Source organism: Opisthorchis viverrini (assembly GCF_000715545.1).
Source record: "Opisthorchis viverrini unplaced genomic scaffold opera_v5_262, whole genome shotgun sequence".
In the NCBI taxonomy this organism is placed as follows: Eukaryota; Metazoa; Platyhelminthes; class Trematoda; order Opisthorchiida; family Opisthorchiidae; genus Opisthorchis; species Opisthorchis viverrini.
The window spans coordinates 472,469-487,231 of record NW_008751916.1 but is presented as its reverse complement, the minus strand read 5'-3'; the positions used below and the strand labels follow the sequence as shown (position 1 = coordinate 487,231).

At 43.0% G+C, this 14,763-nt stretch overlaps 1 protein-coding gene across 1 annotated transcript in view; it reads left to right on the top strand.

Annotated features, from left to right (window-relative positions):
- T265_09163 (hypothetical protein) overlaps positions 1-14,763 on the top strand; it is a gene marked incomplete at both ends in the record, with an annotated part of 49,428 nt that overhangs the window by 27,367 nt on the left and 7,298 nt on the right. The window contains 3 exons of the mRNA XM_009175169.1: positions 804-899; positions 9,300-9,425; positions 13,215-13,343. Of these exons, the coding sequence (XP_009173433.1) occupies positions 804-899; positions 9,300-9,425; positions 13,215-13,343 (351 nt within the window). The remainder of the gene's footprint in view (positions 1-803; positions 900-9,299; positions 9,426-13,214; positions 13,344-14,763) is intronic.

The window sequence follows — 14,763 nt, the reverse complement described above, 5'->3', positions numbered from 1 at the left end:
CAAATGTATAATATATATGTATATATGTGTGTATGTACATATGTGCATATATTATTTCTTGTTATTTATACTTAATGTGTTCACTATATGCGGCACACTCCTGTGTTCAGAAAGTTGTCTTTTATAATGTGTTTTTGACATACCAATGCCCTTCTCATCAAGTAGCCAATCACGTCAGAAGATAACAAATAGACTTCGAATGCTATATAAGCGTACGCAGACAAGGAAGAAGTACCCACTCAACTGCGCACTGATGATGTCTCCTCGTATGGTGACGAAACGTTTGCAAGCCAATTGCCAAGCTCGGCGAACAGATCAACAGCCACCGGATCAACAACCAATAAACTCAACCGAGCTACCAATATTTCAACACATTACCAACTGTCCCATAAGCTAACTTTCTCTTCAGACACATCTGCCGAAAATTTTCGCGATAGATGGGAAAGTACTGTCAACGTACGGCGTCATTTTGACTAAAGGAAAATAGTGCCTTGTAAGCACTCTTGGAGGTAAATTCTAGCTTGTTTTCGGCCTGAGAGTAAGCAAACATTAAACAGCAAACCACCAGGCTTTCAGTGGCTTGCATTACAGGTAAACACATTGTTTCCAAGCATTGTAAAACACTCACGTTCGGCATTCATCAATTCGGTCAACTTAAACAGACGATGAACGTAAGCGTTGTATCGGGCCAGTTAAATTAAGGGTGAAAATGTGTATACACAACAAGACTGAGAGTCCAGAACCAACCAATCCAATAGAAATATATCATTAATTGTTCTGTTCTACTGTTCTACTTCTGGAAGTTTCCCGTGACCCGATTCTGCATCATTATGACGAAGCTGCCTCCAAATCATTCAATCGTTCCGCGGAGATGCGGCATTTCCCACAAAGAAACAGATGTGAGTTGTTCAGTTTTTCTTGTTGTTCCGTTTCGGAATTCCCATTTCAAGTTATTCTGGTTATTTATGTGTGCATCTTACATTACTGGTTGTGGGGTACACTTCGAGGGCAGCTCATTGGGACCGCTCAACGAGAGTTTCGCAAACACAATGGTTCCTAGATGAGGACAAGTTCCTTCCTGAGGAGGAATTTTAGAGGAAGAAATCCAAGCGCTTAGAGATAGTGGATTCTCTGCAAATCATCAGGTCAAATATTCCAGGGACATCTAAGATTCTAAACTCCACTACTAACTACACGGAACTGCCAATTCAATACGATCAAACTGAGAACGACTGTACACGTTCAGGCACAGTACATCTAAACAGAACAACATCACACTTCCAAACGGACATATTAGAATGACGTTTCGTTCTCCTAAGTAGTAACACACGCAAGCCACAAGTGCTTAGCACGCAGTGTTTGAGGGTCTTGGATTTTAGCCGTACTCAGACTCAACCACATCGATCATGGAGTATGAAGCCTCATTTTTGTTACTTGGAATTTGCGAGGAGACTGTACCTCATCTCTCACACTGCGAACTGCAACTTTCACAAAGCGTTCCTTTTGAGAGGAGGGGGCTCAATTGGAGACAACACTGCAGTTGATCCTGAAAGCGAATTAGTTTATCAGTCCAGATCTGGTTAATGGAGAGTCAATGGATTTGTTTGTTATTAATCTGATCCCCAGGCACATCGAATCATCAGTGCGCACTGATATTGCAATAGCCGAGGGTCTAACGTTTAATGGGCGCCAAAATTGACGGCAAAACAGGAAGAGAGGATGTTGCAGACACAATGACTGTGCTTATCCTGTAAACGACTGCACTCGCAGCGTGAAAACAGAAGCACCTGAAACTAACAAAGCAAGTGAACCAGTTGACAGCCCCAACCGGATGGCCTATTGTGCCCAGTCATGACAGTAATTCTGTCACAAGTGACACCTTTCAGTATACAAAGCAAGACACCCCTTTCACTGAGTGAAAAAAAATCGAGATAAATTGGTAGAGCGCGTCACACCTGACTGGTGTTTGTTACTTACAAATGTGGCAAATACCAGTCAATCAGCAAAACGTCAGGAACTAGTGGCAAAGGGTTTGGGATTACATTTGGATTCCGAAGACAAAAGTCAATACGAACCTAACAGTGAGTGTCCTCTCAAAAAGATTGCAAAAAAAATGAAAACGATAATATATTCATGCAGTTCTCATTAGGAAGGAACGTCCCAACCGAGTACTGCACTAGAGTGTGATAGTGATAAAACATGTCAAACCGGAATACTGAACCCCAACTCCTGTAGACCTAGTTTGAGGACATTCTAAAGGGATTGCCTGAAAAACCGAAAAGATTTTAGCAAATACATATTCCCAAAACACTCGGAAACACCAAACTCATCGCAGGCGAATATGAGCTTGATTGTGCTTACCACTCACGAAGATACGGCGCATGTCTGGGAGAGTTTAGTATCATCTGCAAACGTCTCCCTATGGAGACGATGCTGTAGTTGCAAGCGAAAAGAAAGCGAATCAAACTAACATAATAATACCGCGTAACGACATGCTTTGAAACATAATTGGAGGCGATCTGTTCTTAAGTCACCTCATAGTAACGGCATGCCTGTCTTACATCCACATACTGAATTCAATAATATGCATAGCTCCTACTGAAAACCACGTTCTTAACTGCCATTCGACAGTCTCCTGTTTGAGAATTACCATTAGTGAACACCAACGAGTAGTAGTAGTAGTAGTACCAAATTACAGCATACGAAACACTGGAATTTTTTGCTACCTGTCACTTCCCGTGGGTGATTTTCTCTCGCAGTAAGAACGATCCAATCAGAGTAGACCATTCAGTCACATTGCCCAACAGTGTGACAGGCTGTTGGTGGCTATTTTTAACGGCCAGACACAGACAGATCAATACAGATAGACTGACAAACACACGGGCAAGCAACAAGTTTGAACATCAGTGTGTGCGAATGGCCATCAGCTGCCGTCTCCGTAGCGGATGAAGGCTACACTGGCGGCTGACTGAAAGAATACGTTGTACTTCACAGTTCAAATGATGCATGCAGAACCGTGCTGAAAAAGAACTCCGGTTAAAGTGCAGTAGTCGGGAGCACATTGAAATCGTTTGGAGAACGTTATTAAATGGTACCTAGTAAGAAAGCATGGTGCTTATTAACCACTTGACAATAGGAAAGGACCGTGGATAAGTTGGTTTACGAGTGACGAAGTTGCTGTCAGGAAGGTTCACTGTATCAAGTTATCCTTGGCTTCTCGCTGACTCCTGTCTAGGTTTGGGCGACCGGTATCATCTCAGCCCCCGTGGGTTGCATAGAACCCAAGCACCGAAAAGATGTCACGCCCAAATGATCATTATATAACAGTTCAAGGAAGGTACGAATGAGATCTTTGAAGAATTTAGTGCAGGGAGTTCAGGAATATAACGGGAAGTGTATGGGAGAAAAAAATTCAGAAACCCACTATATTCAAACACGAGATTCAGGGTCAGTTACTTCAAAGCCACAACGAACGCACCTGGCCAAAATGACAGAATGTGTCTTCAAGCAACCAGCTACTTAATGAAAATGATTGGTCGATGGGTTCGCAGTTTCCAGTGCCACACTTGCACATCGACTTCAAAGCAACAAGAGTACTCAGGACTGATGGATTTGTTATCCAACGTCTTTATAACAGAAAAACTTCTGAGAAAACCTTATGATCTCAGCTGTCCCTCTATCACTTGCCTTTCAACGACTTCTGAGTCGAACATCACCACATGAAATGACCGCATAAGCGCAAGAGGAACTTTGCACCCAAGAACATCCAACTCTTATTTACAGATGGCAGTTTATTGGAATTATCGAATTTCCTGAAAGTATGACTGACATTGAGCATTAAAGTCTAAAGTAACTGCCGTTACCATACAGGAGATAGTTCCTATATTGGCCAGGGAAGTTCTGTTCTATGGCGCAACTTTGTCCTTGTAGGAGTGCTATGGCAGAATGTATGGGCTTTTCACGGGAAATCCAGTTGCCAGCGGCGAATCGTTACACCTGATAGCATTGCTATGTGGCATCTGCTGTTGATTCAGTGGTATAGTGGTATAGGTACGAATAGGCTTTGGGAAGTCGGTTTTTCAACTGGCAATCAGGAAGATTGTAGCTGCCATTAGCGGTTGTTGCACTTTACCCCGACCGGACTTTGCACCCCTTCCGTTCGCCACTCAGTCTAGTTACAATGTCAAATTTTTGTGGCTTCTTGTCTATGCATACCGGTTATGCAGCAGTTGTTTTCCAAGCCATGGCAACAAAGATTTAACGGGCACAATAAAGCTGGTTATCACCAGCGCATGATAGCGGATCATCTTAACCCCGGTTTTTAGAATTCATGCACGGTTCACCAGCCACTAGACAACTCGTATCCGTTGGCTGAGTACACCTGAGACAACTAGGGTACCACCGCGTGCAGTTTTTTGAGCTTCTAACCACATAGTATATTGCAGTTGTTACTCTTGTCATCCAAAGTCAAGTGCGTCAATCGATGTGCTCCATTAAGTTGTAATTTCTGCTGCAACTAGGGTAATGACAAGTGATCACATGGAGTAGAAGACAGATAGATTTGTACTTAGTAGGCTAGCGACAAGAGGCTGAGCTTGCTGACACACGGTATTATATTACAAGGGACCTAGTAAAAGCCGATATAAGCGCACAGAAGCGTGGTGTTGGAATCAGATTTGTAAGGGCCGGCGAGAACGGACTTCTAAGTTATCTGGTTGATCTATGGTGATCCTTCTGACCATTGTACATTAGTACTTTCTTTGTAACTTATCATTACTCAAATTGTACCACTTTCTGTCTCCCACTAAATCTCAGCTTATTCCTCTTCTCTTCATACCGAATAACTTGTTTAAATGAAAGCAAAGGAATATGGACGCATACACACAATGCAAATTCTGTACGTCGTGAAAGGCATGTTCCCTTCTTGTCGTGTCGAGTTAAGCTGTCAATGACTTAACGAGCGGTGCTCTGCCTTTCAGACTACGACGGGATAGAAAGTATCTAGGAATATATTAAGGAAGATTCCAGGAAGGAGATCGATTTGGATTTATTGTGGTGGTAATAACTAACTGTACCAACGAACTGTGAGTCGTATCATCTCGCCTATTTTTACTCACTTGACTTAACTACTTTGAACTGGTATTTGCCAGCGTTATCCACTACAGTTCGGGTGTTTGTTACATGAGTTGGAAAATACCAGGAGAGAAAGTGTGTGCTTGAGAAACAGTCATCAGTCCCTGAAGCATTGCTATCAGCTCTAATCTGTAGGTGGTGCGTAGCGATGAAGATTTCCGTGTATACCACTGGGAGGATTGAGTAAATGTATTCTCTGATTGGATGGCAGAATGGACTTTTTTGCGGTGTAGCCTCTGTTCTGACGAAAGCAGATAAAACTGTGCTCGCCGATGTAGGCCATAGGCATTGCAGAGTATTTTCGGGCTATCCCAAGTGAACTTTTAAAATTTTTTTACGTCCCAACCGAGTACTGCACTAGAGTGTGATAGTGATAAAACATGTCAAACCGGAATACTGAACCCCAACTCCTGTAGACCTAGTTTGAGGACATTCTAAAGGGATTGCCTGAAAAACCGAAAAGATTTTAGCAAATACATATTCCCAGAACACTCGGAAACACCAAACTCATCGCAGGCGAATATGAGCTTGATTGTGCTTACCACTCACGAAGATACGGCGCATGTCTGGGAGAGTTTAGTATCATCTGCAAACGTCTCCCTATGGAGACGATGCTGTAGTTGCAAGCGAAAAGAAAGTGAATCAAACTAACATAATAATACCGCGTAACGACATGCTTTGAAACATAATTGGAGGCGATCTGTTCTTAAGTCACCTCATAGTAACGGCATGCCTGTCTTACATCCACATACTGAATTCAATAATATGCATAGCTCCTACTGAAAACCACGTTCTTAACTGCCATTCGACAGTCTCCTGTTTGAGAATTACCATTAGTGAACACCAACGAGTAGTAGTAGTAGTAGTAGTACCAAATTACAGCATACGAAACACTGGAATTTTTTGCTACCTGTCACTTCCCGTGGGTGATTTTCTCTCGCAGTAAGAACGATCCAATCAGAGTAGACCATTCAGTCACATTGCCCAACAGTGTGACAGGCTGTTGGTGGCTATTTTTAACGGCCAGACACAGACAGATCAATACAGATAGACTGACAAACACACGGGCAAGCAACAAGTTTGAACATCAGTGTGTGCGAATGGCCATCAGCTGCCGTCTCCGTAGCGGATGAAGGCTACACTGGCGGCTGACTGAAAGAATACGTTGCACTTCACGGTTCAAATGATGCATGCAGAACCGTGCTGAAAAAGAACTCCGGTTAAAGTGCAGTAGTCGGGAGCACATTGAAATCGTTTGGAGAACGTTATTAAATGGTACCTAGTAAGAAAGCATGGTGCTTATTAACCACTTGACAATAGGAAAGGACCGTGGATAAGTTGGTTTACGAGTGACGAAGTTGCTGTCAGGAAGGTTCACTGTATCAAGTTATCCTTGGCTTCTCGCTGACTCCTGTCTAGGTTTGGGCGACCGGTATCATCTCAGCCCCCGTGGGTTGCATAGAACCCAAGCACCGAAAAGATGTCACGCCCAAATGATCATTATATAACAGTTCAAGGAAGGTACGAATGAGATCTTTGAAGAATTTAGTGCAGGGAGTTCAGGAATATAACGGGAAGTGTATGGGAGAAAAAAATTCAGAAACCCACTATATTCAAACACGAGATTCAGGGTCAGTTACTTCAAAGCCACAACGAACGCACCTGGCCAAAATGACAGAATGTGTCTTCAAGCAACCAGCTACTTAATGAAAATGATTGGTCGATGGGTTCGCAGTTTCCAGTGCCACACTTGCACATCGACTTCAAAGCAACAAGAGTACTCAGGACTGATGGATTTGTTATCCAACGTCTTTATAACAGAAAAACTTCTGAGAAAACCTTATGATCTCAGCTGTCCCTCTATCACTTGCCTTTCAACGACTTCTGAGTCGAACATCACCACATGAAATGACCGCATAAGCGCAAGAGGAACTTTGCACCCAAGAACATCCAACTCTTATTTACAGATGGCAGTTTATTGGAATTATCGAATTTCCTGAAAGTATGACTGACATTGAGCATTAAAGTCTAAAGTAACTGCCGTTACCATACAGGAGATAGTTCCTATATTGGCCAGGGAAGTTCTGTTCTATGGCGCAACTTTGTCCTTGTAGGAGTGCTATGGCAGAATGTATGGGCTTTTCACGGGAAATCCAGTTGCCAGCGGCGAATCGTTACACCTGATAGCATTGCTATGTGGCATCTGCTGTTGATTCAGTGGTATAGTGGCATAGGTACGAATAGGCTTTGGGAAGTCGGTTTTTCAACTGGCAATCAGGAAGATTGTAGCTGCCATTAGCGGTTGTTGCACTTTACCCCGACCGGACTTTGCACCCCTTCCGTTCGCCACTCAGTCTAGTTACAATGTCAAATTTTTGTGGCTTCTTGTCTATGCATACCGGTTATGCAGCAGTTGTTTTCCAAGCCATGGCAACAAAGATTTAACGGGCACAATAAAGCTGGTTATCACCAGCGCATGATAGCGGATCATCTTAACCCCGGTTTTTAGAATTCATGCACGGTTCACCAGCCACTAGACAACTCGTATCCGTTGGCTGAGTACACCTGAGACAACTAGGGTACCACCGCGTGCAGTTTTTTGAGCTTCTAACCACATAGTATATTGCAGTTGTTACTCTTGTCATCCAAAGTCAAGTGCGTCAATCGATGTGCTCCATGAAGTTGTAATGTCTGGTGCAACGGACTCGGGGTTATGTGCGTTCTTGGAAGTGGACTTGCGCCAGGTAGAGCAAAGCTTCAGGCCACGATGGCAAGCGTCAACCTGACAGTTGACAAGAAAATGGGAATTTTGTCATGAAATTGGATAAGGAGGATTCTGTGGGTGAATAGCATACAAGAGAAGTGGACAACGATTTGTTCTGAATCTCCGAAAATGATTTACTTGACAAGTTGGTGGCCACTTGACAGTTTGATGATAGCCTAGTCCTCCGTGGATGGGGCGTGTCACAGCAACACGGAAAATAGTAAAATCGATGGCATGGAACACAGTCTCAGTCAGCATAGAATTTGATGTTCAAAGGTTGGATAAAATTTAAAACGAGTTGCGAGAGTTGTGTGATGCCATAGACCGACTAAATGCGCAACTCGCTCCTAGACACAACATGCCGGCTACTGCGGTTGTCAGAATCTTCGTTCATACCCGGCTTACTTTGTTCGAATCACTGTGATGTAAAACATAAGTTCATTATAGGACACAGCAAGACTATGGAAAGTTCCAAGTTCCAAAAACAAAAGTTTAGGCAGCACCATCAATGCCTAGTGGGTGGAAATGCGCTGAGGTCGGAGGTGACACGAATATTGTCTTCAGTTGCAAAGAATAAAAGATAGAAGGGTGTTCCGAAAGTTGCCCACGCCAACACTGACTATTCGATCATAAAATAACCTGCACCAACTCACACCAAAAAACCGACTTTGTTAGAGAGCAGAAATGGATTTGGTTGACCTTAAAATGACTAGTACATAGGTAGTAAAATCGCCCAGAGCCAAACCTTTTTGGGTATCTGAACAATGTTAATGTCTGACCCATTGTGCAAGTCACACGAAAGTGTCACAATAAGAATGACACATATCAACCTTTAACCGATTGAGCCAAAGTATGGTGATTCAACTGACAGACGCAAGTGCGTACGTGTGACGGAATACAGGGATCCTCAAAAGAGGGTTTGGCAAAGCACCCAACCGGTAGGCGGTCTGACTCCGCTCCCAAGCCTCTGTTCGACTCCAATACGTGTACTTGGACTTCCATTTGTCAAAATTACTGTTTACCTTATAACGGTACAATCTATTTGAAAGCCATTTGAAATTCATCGCTGTTTACACATACAACGAGGACCGAGGATATGCCAGGTTAAATGATGCGAATCCCCAGCTAACAAAAGCCTTAAGGACAGTCGACAGTCCGGCCGAACATCTCAAAGTCAAACGTTCAAAAATGATGTGTTAGACATTCCATAATACAACCACGAAAAGCCTGAAAAAATACTCGAAACCTCAAATCTTAAAAACGGGCTGTAAGATACCTACTAAAACTGGAATTACTGTTATAGAGCATACGTGATAAAATGCTTGAGGTCAAATCATGGAAGATAGTTTTATAGACTATGGTGAAGTGAACACCCCACGCGCTAATCGGTAGCCTAAAGCAGACTTCCAACCACAGCGACGAATCGTTGAACTGATCATTTGGACGTTCATTTCTTGTACCCCAGCATTCGATCCGATCACCAACTTGCCCTCTCCTCACGCCCCCAAGGAGGAGCGTCGTATGGAAGGTAAGCTTTATTGATTGCTAGTGCTTGATGTGTAAGCTTATAATGGATGTGGAATTACCTGTCTTTTAACTCTAAAAAGTTCAAGTGCGCCGTCATAAAATGAACTTTTAAAAACAAAACTTTAGCTGGATCAGAAAAGAGATGTCAGGTTCTGCAAACTGGTTTTTCTTCCATCACAATCACAGGGCAAATAATGCGGATCGTGCCGCGTGGGCAGTTGCGATTTGGGATATTCTTGAAACCGACTCCAGAAGAGAGTCACCATTAAGCAAGTGACAAAAAAACTCAAAAGAGACCTCACTTGAGAAGACCAAAAGGTTCTAGAGTGCTTCTTCTGTGTATGTTTTAATGGACACGTGCCCATATACATAACAACGATCGGTGGAGTCATCCTGGGGGTTTTCGATATGATTAAGCGCAGACATGAAGAACAGATTTAGCAACTTTCAAGAAAGCAATAACGGGCATCTCAAAGGCCTTTGAACTGTTGTTTTCCACTGTTGTTGTCCACAAATTGGCAGCGGTAAGTTTGTGTGACATTGCATTACTTCAACGAAAAACTAATAGGTTCCTATGTGTTTCAGGTACTCTTTTGAGCCCTCCACCCCTTCACCGGAAGAGCTGTGTCTAAGGTCGTTTGAAAGAATGTACTGATTTTTTTCGAATTATACACATCATTAGGCAAGGAGCACAATTTAAAGAATGGCAATCGTCCTTTCCTCGAACTTTACTTCACCAAGTTGACAACTAACGCTAGAGTAGTAGGTGAATCTTACAAACTAGCCAAAAGCGAATAAAAAAATCCCTGTCTTATTTCGTTTCTTAATCCAATGTCCTTCAGTGGCAGCGTGTCAGAAGTCGTAGTGTGCCTGGCACGGGAAACGAGAAGGAACCAGTAGCTATGCTTATCTATGCTCACGCCTACAACCTCACACATCTAGAGATTTCTCGAGGGCCAGTTGCAAAGCTTAGCTTGTAAATCTTCCGTACCCACCAAACACTTACTTTCAGTTCGCCACACAGAAGGAATCGCTTTCGGAGTTTGATATCCCATAGTCCTCCGAATGCGTGACCAGCGGCCGAGATGCTGTTCCCTGCCTCGAGGAATGGTTGTACATTAGTTGACTTTACAGCTTTGCGGCTACTTCAGTGAAAAAGTCTCCGAATTGCAAGATAACCGGTAGAGTAATAAACTGGAGTCTCCACTCTCAAAGGTCAAGTTCAAACAAACCTCTGGCACGGCGCGAATGTTAGTTCTAGCGGAAAAAGCTATGTACACATCCGCATTGAAACATAGATGACGTACATCGGTTGAGTTGATGATCGGTCACAGAAACAAAACCTCGTGTAGCCAACAGAAAATAATGAACTGGGACAACGTGCATCATTCTGAAGTCGTTGTTTGTCTTCGCGGTTTGTCGTCAAATACAATGTACTAGCACCGTAGCAATTGAAATCAACCACTCACAAATTCAGGAAGAGGAATTAACAAGAAAGAATATTATGGAAAATACTCATTTGGTAACAGAGTACCCCCTCAATGAGGGCTTTTTGCCTCGTGCGACTGCATTCCACTTTCGTTATCTGATTCAAAAGGGAGGCCCTAATTTTTTTGACAAATTTTAACAAAAGGCCCAAGAGTTACTGAAAAACGTCCCTGAATGCAGGGTGTCCCTTTTCAATCAACCATAAATATAGAGTTGTCTGTGTACAATAATTCTTCAGAATAAACAGCTGGAGACTGATTTATTTGCGAGTAGTACCGTAGATCAGTAGGCCAAAAGTACTGGCGAACCACCAGTTGTTCAGTCAAGTCGCTTTTCAAGGGATCTCAATATGGCATACAAACCGACTCAAATGTAGAGTTGTCTGTGTACAATAGCACTTGACGATTGACAGCTGCAGACAGATTTATTTGCGAGCAGTACCGTAGATCAGCACTGGTGAACCACTAGTTGTTCAGTCAAGTTGCTTTTCAAGGGATCTCAATATGGCATACAGAGATTCCAGAGTTTTCTAGGTTTGCCCATTCAGTTGCGCCAAGCGCCGTAAAAAGTGAAGGTTTGCAGTGCAACTGTCAACTGATGAACGACATTATGACTTTCAAAGGCGACATTTTTGTCTGCATCAAGAGAAGTGAGCAGGCACCTTCTGTGTCAATCGGCCCGACCTAGCACAAGAATGCTAATGATTACTGTACGAGAAAGATGTATCCCAATATGACACCATGTGATACAAGATTCTCAGCTACCTCTCTGGAAACCGGGCACCCTTCAGCCTACCCAGGTCCCTCATACTTTACCATCGGGGTGACTAGTAAAACACCAGCAGTCCAAAACAATCAGAAAATCCCAGCCATACTACCTCCTAACACGTACGTCTATTTCAAAAGCACTACTAAATATGGCAAGTAATACCAGTCTAGATAAGACAAACTTCGATAGTTATACATCCAAACCAGGTACATCTGCCATGGGGTTTTACGTCTGGGTGTACAGTTCAGTGGGTGTGCCCGGTTGTGTGCGGTTGATCCCTGAATGTCGAGTAGGTCTGGATGAAAGGAAAATGCCCCACAGATTCAACAAAAGTTGGGTTGAACAACAACAATAACGGATGAGGCCTAAACTTTTGAAAAGACAGAATGGTTAACGGCATTTCAGTTCAGTGGGCCGGTTGTGTGCGGTTGATCCCTGAATGTCGAGTAGGTCTGGATGAAAGGAAAATGCCCCACAGATTCAACAAAAGTTGGGTTGAACAACAACAATAACGGATGAGGCCTAAACTTTTGAAAAGACAGAATGGTTAACGGCATTTCAAAAATTACTGGAAAATACGAACGGCTGTGGTTTACTCAGAATACTATTTGCTTAGCACCAGATACGAAAGAAATGGAATGCCAAATCAAATCTTGAACCCCGAAAGTGGTGCACACGGACAGGGTAAAAAGTGGGAGGAAACTAGATTTTGGCCTCATGGACAGAAAGTGGCCTCCACTGGTCATTCCATGAGACGGCTGCACTGCTGCTTGAAATAATTCTGGCACTAGCCTTCAACTGGTGTATAAGCAACTCTATGCCAGTTCAGTTTGAAGATTTGCTCGGCTGAGTGATGCGCAGGCTGGAATCGCTTGTTATTAACTTAGGTCTGGTTTACCCAATATGAAAGCATACGATGGTTACAATGAATTCATATTTGGTGTTTAGCCGCAGCAGATAGACTTCCCTTGTTGTCCAATTCTGAGAACGAACAACCAAACAGAGCAAAGACTAAGTGAACAAAAAAATAGGGTACGAATGCCGAGATCACGAGAAAGGCAGCAGCACAAGCTGCTTGAATTGGCCAGGTTTTTTAGCGGACTGGACTACATTCTGAAAGAGACAGGCAGTTTTCTTTAGAATATAAAGTGATAAATTCCTCCGAAGAACGAGCACTCAACGACTACACAGAACTGAAGACATAGTCGTTCAACTTCATACGAGATACCTCTCCACCTACAGTTTTCCCTCGTTCTAACTTAATGAGCTGCAATTTACAACTCACGTGGCAATGACCAGTTCGGCAAATTAGGAAGACTGTGAAATTTGGTTGGTTGTGTTATCCGAATAAACACCTGGCTGCTCCAAAATCGTCAAGCCCTGTTTTCGGGGAAGCCAGTACACGTTCCATTTAGACATTCTCAACTCAGTTTAGCGATCTGTTCGTGGATGGTTTGGCTCAGTACATGATAGAGCAGCCTATTAAGTAAATAGATCAACTGCGCTGTTTCTGTTATATTTTCTCTGCTTTTAGGTACGTCCAAGAAGGGAGATTCGATTAACGCTGTCACCATCCAAATGGCTAATAACTCCATCAATGCCACCGATGGTTGGTTACGACATCACAGTGGACGCGGCCGTGGATTATACAGTTCTCAAAGAGGTAATCTATTCTTGTGATTCTAATGGGGCCAGTTCTTGTTGACTCAAATGTGGAGAGTAAATAAATACAGTGCCGTCAGAGCCAGTATTCTTCAGCACCACTCAATCATAAAAGGAACTGTTTCAGCTGCCCATTCATCGATTTCAGGACACAAGCTGACTCAAAACTTGAAGCTATGTGTATGCATTTCACTGTCAGGATTTGTCACTCATTCTCCCTCAAGGCTGTCTTGAAGTTATATGGATGAAATTTCTTTGATATACCGCTAGTTAGTGCTTCTTAACACGAGATAGATAGAACACGCATTCGACAGGATAAAAAGATGCTTCGAAGTCCGCACCGAACAAGTTTGAAATCAAAGATCAATGCGTATTAAATGAACCAAACAACTTAACCTAGCAAATCTCAGTTTCTACTTTAGTATTTCCGATTTTTCACCTTACTGTTTCATCGCGAACACGCCACAGTCCCAGCAGCCTANTAATTGCGAAGCTCGGCTTGTAAATCTTCCGTACTCACCAAGCACTTACTTTCAGTTCACCACACAGAAGGAATCGCTTTCAGAGTTTGATATCACATAGTCCTCCGAATACGTGGCCAGCGGCCGAGCTGCGATCGCTGTTCCCTGCCTCGAGGAATAGCTGCATACCAGGAAAACTTTACAGGTTTGCAGCTACCTCAGTGGAAATGTCTCCGAATTGCAAGATGACCGGTTGCTGTTTAAAGGTGGAGTATTAGGCTGGTGCCTCCACTCTAAAAGGTCAAGTTTAAACAAACCCCTGACACAACTCGAATGTTAGTTCTGGCGGTTATACACACATCCGCATTGAAACATAGATGACGTACATCGGTTGAGTTGATGATCGGTCACAGAAACAAAATCTGGTGTGGCCAACCGAAAATAACGAACTGAGACAACGTGCATCATTCTGAAGTGGTTCTTGTCTTTATGATTCGTCGTCAAATACAATGTACTAGCACTGTAACAAACTGAAATCAACCACTCACAAATTCAAGAAGAGGAATTAACAAGAGAATATTATGGAAAATACGCATTTGGTAACAGAGTACCCCTCAATGAGGTCTTTTTGCCTCGTGCGACCTCATTTCACATTCAAGGTAATTCAAGGTTTAATGGTCTAAAAAGCAGTTAATTTTACAACGACCATAGGATGAACGTATATATACAAAGGGACACAGAAATATACGTAATGTTTGCTGAGTATCACATGGGGTTAAACAGTTCCAGGTTCGGTTTGGACATAAGATATGCATCTAAATTGTTCTTGAAAATGGTTAAACTCGGCGAATGTACAACATTGGGAGGTAGGCAGTTCAAAAAGAAACATACTCGGACCGCAAAAAAGTTCCGTCGACGGTTCACCCTCGAGTGAGGTACCGCGAGCGAAAAGTCATGCCT